Source organism: Lactuca saligna, chromosome 8 (genome assembly GCF_052625555.1).
Source record: "Lactuca saligna cultivar CGN05327 chromosome 8, ASM5262555v1, whole genome shotgun sequence".
NCBI lineage: Eukaryota > Viridiplantae > Streptophyta > Magnoliopsida > Asterales > Asteraceae > Lactuca > Lactuca saligna.
In genome coordinates this window covers 88,235,180-88,241,300 of record NC_136424.1, presented here as the reverse complement: position 1 = coordinate 88,241,300, position 6,121 = coordinate 88,235,180, and the positions used below count along the sequence as shown (strand labels likewise).

General features: G+C 42.1%; 1 protein-coding gene across 1 annotated transcript; it reads left to right on the top strand.

The window, feature by feature from the left end:
- The first annotated feature begins 365 nt into the window (after positions 1-365).
- LOC145009860 (uncharacterized) lies at positions 366-875 on the top strand. Its single transcript, XM_078968488.1, has one exon. The coding sequence runs from the start codon at positions 366-368 to the stop codon at positions 873-875; it is 510 nt and encodes a 169-aa protein (XP_078824614.1).
- Positions 876-6,121: the final 5,246 nt, after the last annotated feature.

Genomic DNA, 6,121 nt, shown 5'->3' with positions numbered 1-6,121 from the left:
TCTTCGGATGCACATCATCCTCTGGGATTCCCCCAACAACAACAATCGTTTAAGGTTGAAGACTCACCACCTCAGAGAAAAAGAATAGGAAAGAAAGCGGCATCGACAACGTCAACAAAAAATGAAATGGTTGATCTCATCCACCAAATCGCCGACATCCACACTACAACCAACATAGAGGTGGAACAGAGACAACGATACCGGGAAGAAAAATTACATGTTTTACAAGCCAACTAACAACTAAAAGCTCCACATAGGATGCAACAAATTAGAAAAGTTTCAATATTCTACAAAAATGTACCTCAACAATACATCAATTGGCGAAGGGTTATAACCTACTCGAATCGTTAGATGAGTTTCTAAATATGTCAGAAAGAATTTCTCATGAAGCTCTTGAAAAGTTTTACTATGGTGTTGTCCAAATGAATAAGGCAGAATATTTATGCCGTCCAACATCCACTGACATTCGACTTTTATATGAAGCACATGAAGTCAGACATGGTTTCGCTGGAATGCATGGTAGCATTGACTGCTCACATTTGAATTGGATGATCTGTCCAACGGAATTGAGAGCCCAATACATGAAGGGTGACCATCAGTATCCAACAATGATACTAGAAGCGATGACATCACAAGATTTATGGTTTTGGCATGCATATTATGGTGTAGTCGGTTTGAACAATGATATGAACTTCCTCTACCAATCACCACCGTTTGATGAGAAATATCATGGAACAAGACCCGATTATTCATTTTATATGAATGGTGAACACTACAAGCATGGTTACTATCTTGCGGATGGTATATATCCAACATGGATCGTGTTTGTGAAGGCATATCCACATCCAGTAATCGACAAAAAGAAACGGTTATAGGCGTCACAAGAATCAACTAGAAAGGATGTAAAACATGCTTTTAGGGTCCTTAGACGTTGGGACATATTAAAAATATCGACACTGTCTATAACTGTAACGCTCGTGTCAGGTATGAGCTAACATGTTAATGTTTGAATTTCATTCTTGGGTGGCCACAACATGGTGGATCTTCACCACGGCGTGATGATTGTTTTCATGACCGCGAGGTTTCATGACCTGCCACTGCGTTGCTATAAGTACCACGACGTGACAGGTGATTTAATGAAACCCTATATTTCCTGGTTGGACCACTATTTAAAGGAATAAGAAGGCTAGGGTTAGCTCACCCTTAGCCTTCATTAGCCTCCTAAAGCTCTGAAGAAAATTCTAATCTCTTTCCTCCATTGTTGAAGCTCTTTTTGGTGTTGTTGGAAGTTTTGAAGAGAGAATGAAGAAAAGGGAGTTACGATCTAACAAGCAAGCCTCCATTTTTCACCATAGCAAGGGAGTTAAGATCCTACAAGCAAGCCTCCATTTTTCACCCTAGCACTCTTCTGGACTTTTGTAAGTGTATAAGACTCGATTTTTATCATGTTAGGTTGCTAGATCGATCTTTAGTTTTAGCATATAACCTCCTTGTTTGTAACGACCCAATTTTCACGTCTAAAAATTTTGTTTTTAAAACATTACTTTAGGAAACATTAGTAATCAAAACATTGTTCAGTTAAACCATTTCACATTCACAAAGATAAATGGTCAACATATTAGAGTATCAATCCCAGGTAAAACACATAAATGCGGAAACAAGGGCGTGTGTGACATGCTGCTACCGCACCGGCTCCTTCCCCTTGGCTGAAGAGGTACCTGAAATAACAACTGAAAAACGTAAGCACAAAGCTTAGTGAGTTCCCCCACTGTACCACATACCACATAATCACATAACATACGTAAATTGTCAGGCATATCTGGGTGCCCGACCTACCCATTCGGTCCTCTCGACCGGATACTGCCTATCATATCTGGGTGCTGGCCTCCCCTTCGGTCCTCTCAACCGGATACTGCCTAGCATATCTGGGTGCTGGCCTCCCCTTCGGTCCTCTCGACTGGATACTGAGAAAACCATGTCCCTCCTCTACCACTACCACATGACATGTACCACAATATCAGAATCTATCTAACGTGGCTGGGTATGACTACCCCTTCGGCCCTATCGACCGGATATTTTGGGGACTATCTCCCCCTACTGTCACTAGTACGTAAATGCAACACAGATAGTAGTAATCCCTTAGATGAATATCACAAAGACAATCATCTCCATACAACTCCTACTGATGGGCCGACATTGTGACCGTAGACCCACCGCTACTGGAAGGTAACTCACCTCGAAGTAGCTGCTGACCTAATCGGGAACTGATTGCCTACTGATGCTGCCGCTACTCCGGATATCCTCCGGCTGCAATTCTGTAACGACCGCAGATCCGGGCTAGTCAATTTAGAGGCAATAGGGGTCGAAAATGACTTTTCGACAAAAGATTATTTAGAATAAATAATCTTAACCAAGTTGTAGAATATGTCACAAGGTTTCCGTACATATAAAGAACGCTGAAATCCAAGTTATAACGAAGAAGTTATGGCCCGTCGAAGTTTCGCGATAGAACTGACATAGCACCGGGACGCGTAAATAGTGAATTTACGATAGAGCGAGATTTATCCTTAGAGATCTAAACGAAAGTCGTAGAATATGTTAAACTAAGATAATCGATAAAAAGAACGCCCAAATCTGACTTCGTATGAAGAAGTTATGATTTTTCGAAGTTTCGGAATAGTAGTGTACAACCCGAAATTCGAATATTTGATCGAGTGATTTTAAGCCGACACGACCTAAACAAGAATCGAAGATCTCATTGAGAGTAGCGTAACGAGAAAAAGATGGGCGAAAACGGATGTCGGATGAAGAAGTTATGAGGATTTAACAGACCAATCGTGTCCGGGCCCGTTGATAATATAAAAATTCAAAATCGAGCCAAAATTAGCCGACAGACCCTAAACGAAAGTTGTAGAGTACGTTCCCACCTTCGCGTGGATATAAAGAACGTTAAAAACGGAGCTCGTATGCAAAAGTTAGGAATTTTTAAAGTTGAAGCATGAAATTGCGAAACCTGTTGCGAAGCTGATGACGTGTCACAATCCAAGCTGTCGCTTGCGGCCCACGGTCTTCGCTTCGGATTGTGACACGCCCTTCGCAATATGCCCTGCGTACGAGGATCGGTACGCCCCGCGTACCTCCGGTCTTATCCGGGTCTTCTTCCGAGTGCGAGCCAGCTGTGCAAAGCTGGCAACCACCTCCGAGCTACGCCCCGCGTAGCACTACCGAACGCCCAGCGTAGCGAGGCCCTCGCGGCTATAAAAGGAGGCTGAGGCTGCCTCCATTTTTCACACCTTTCCACCTTCTTTCTCTCACTAATTTCTCTCTCTACAACCCCAAACCACCCCTAAGCCCTAGTTAAACCCCTAGCACCCTAGGGAAGCCCCGAGGATCCCGGAGTCCTGAGAAAAAGGAGTTTTTCGGTTTCGAAACGCTGCTCCAATTAAGTTCCGGTTTTTGATAAAATTCGCTGTAAGTATGCTACGCTTACGCAATTTTTAATATAGCTTTCAAATAATTATAGGAATGTTATTAGGTCCTTAAAATAATTATTTGAGCTATTATTATGAGATATATCAAGTATAATTAATGCTTAAAAATACTCGGACTAATTAATTTATCGCGGTTATCATTAAACTAAACCCTAGTGGTATCGATACTAGGTTTTATCGAAGGAATATCATTTTGAGAGTATCGAACCGCTGTCCGAGTGCTGAGTCACCACCTAATCAAGTGAGTGCATGGTCCCTTTCATCTTACACATAGATATGAAGTATTTTATTATAAATTACGTGCTATGTGCGCATATTGTCTGAATACTTGTTGTTTATGCTGATGAAAGATTTTTATACATGTTTTAAATGATGTAAACTGTATAAAGTATTTTATATCTACAAAATATGTTGGGTAAAACATGGGTAGATGAATAATGAGCGATAAAAGTTGATATAGAGGAACATTAGTAGCATGGACCTAGTGCCCTGTGGGTATACATTGGCAGCAGTGGACCTAGTACCCTATAGATGAGCACTGGCAGCTGCGCCACAACCCGTAGATGTTTTAGATCTACGGTAAACGTCCTAGCAGCTGCGCTCTAACGACAGTATCGGCAGTTGCGCCTAATAGGGAGCCTTATGACCATGACAATAGCGTTTAAAGGTCAATATCGGCAGAAGCGCCTCATAGAAAATGTCCCAATTCTGGCAGCTGCGCCTAAGTGACAAGATTAGCAGCTGCGCTTGACCAATGTGTCATTGGCAACAATGGACTTCATGTTGTTTCCTTAGGATGATCCTTAGGAATGAATGAATGAGAAATAGCTGATTCTTAGGGTAGACCCTTAAGAATAAAGAAGATAATGGGGGTGGGTAATTGGGTTGATTGTTTGATTATTTAAACATAATGATTATATTATTGTGGGTTGAAAACCCTATGTACTCACCAGGTTTCCTAACCTGACCCACACAGTTTATTTATATCATAGGTGTTGATATGAAGTCACATTACACTGAGAGATTAAAGAGATGTAGATCACTAGTGTAAATAAATGTAAGTTCTGTTTATGTTTATGTTCCTGTATTGACGATGACATCTCAAACGTTTTAAAATGAATAAAATACGTTTCTTCGAAAATGTTTTAATAACGTATTTATCGTGTTTTTCTGGGAACGAATTCCGCAACATTTTTATTAAAAGAAGAACTCTGATTTTTATAAAGCATAAACAAAATAGGTCTTTTCTGGCCGTGAAAATGGGGATGTCACAAATTCCCATAACATACTCAATCAAACACTGCTAACTGTCCTTTGGGTAAAATGACCATTTTACCCCTGATCATGTCTTAAAACCAAGTCAGAGTCAACTTTCAGTTGACTCGACTCGCCGAGTTGGTTTGCCGACTCGCCGAGTCCCTAGCAAATCGTCTGACCTGAATCTCGACCCTACTCGTCGAGTTGGGCTCTGACTCGACGAGCTCTCCTTCTAGACTTGAGATTCAAGTCCTTCATCCTACTCGCTGAGTTGTATGAACAACTCGCCGAGTTCATCTTCATCCGATGAACACTCATGCTTAGACTCGCCGAGTTGTATGAACAACTCGCCAAGTCTGTTCTTGATCTATGAAGATTGCCTTGGACTCGCCGAGCCAGGCCATGACTCGCCGAGTCCTACCATGGGTGAGTTCAGCTTCCAACTCACCGAGTCACACCCTGTGACTCACTACTCAAACTCGATACAGCAAAAAGGGGACAACTCGGAGACTCGCGAGCAGACTCACCGAGTCATATAAACGACTCGTCGAGTCATTGCCATGCACTCATAAAATACACAGATTTGCTCGATTCCAGTCCATGCCATTCACAGATCTGGACTCCTAGGACACGAATCACACGTAAAGTTTCCAACTTTACGTGTAGATACTTACCAATATGGTTTTTAGGGTTCCAAATGCACTCAAAATGGTAGATCTTGGGTAAACAAGCAACATGGGTCCATAAAGCTAACAAATCTGAGCTCCTGGAGCTCAATCATGTCCAGATCTAGAGGCCAATCAACTTATTACGAACCCTCAAGGATACACAATCTAGGAAACGGCTCAAAAAGGACTTTAATGGAGCTATAAAGGACAATAAGCTTAAAAACAGAGGGGAAACAAGCTATACCTTAGGGGAAATGTTGGAATGACACAGAGATGCTTGGCCTCTTTCTCCTCTTCTTGATTCCCTCTTCTTTCCCTCAAAAACTTCAAGAGCACCACAAAGACACCTCAAACTCACAAGGAAACACAGCTAGAGAAAGACACAGGGCTGTGAGAGTGAATGGGGACAGAGTTGGGGCGGATATGCTGTTTAAATAGGGTGCAAACCCCTGAAACTTAGGGTTTCATCCAACAGCGGTGACTCGCCGAGTCCAGGATATGGACTCGCCGAGTCGCCAACTTAAACGTGTCCCGGGTCCCGTCCCTACTCGGCGAGTCGGACCTATGACTCGCCGAGTCCAAGGCTAAAAATGGAAAATACTCAAGTAAGATTTACATACCAGGAACCAGGTGCTACATTGTTCTTGTTAGTTGGAAGGATGACACTTCATAAAGTTTTCAACTTTATGAATCTTTGGAGAATTT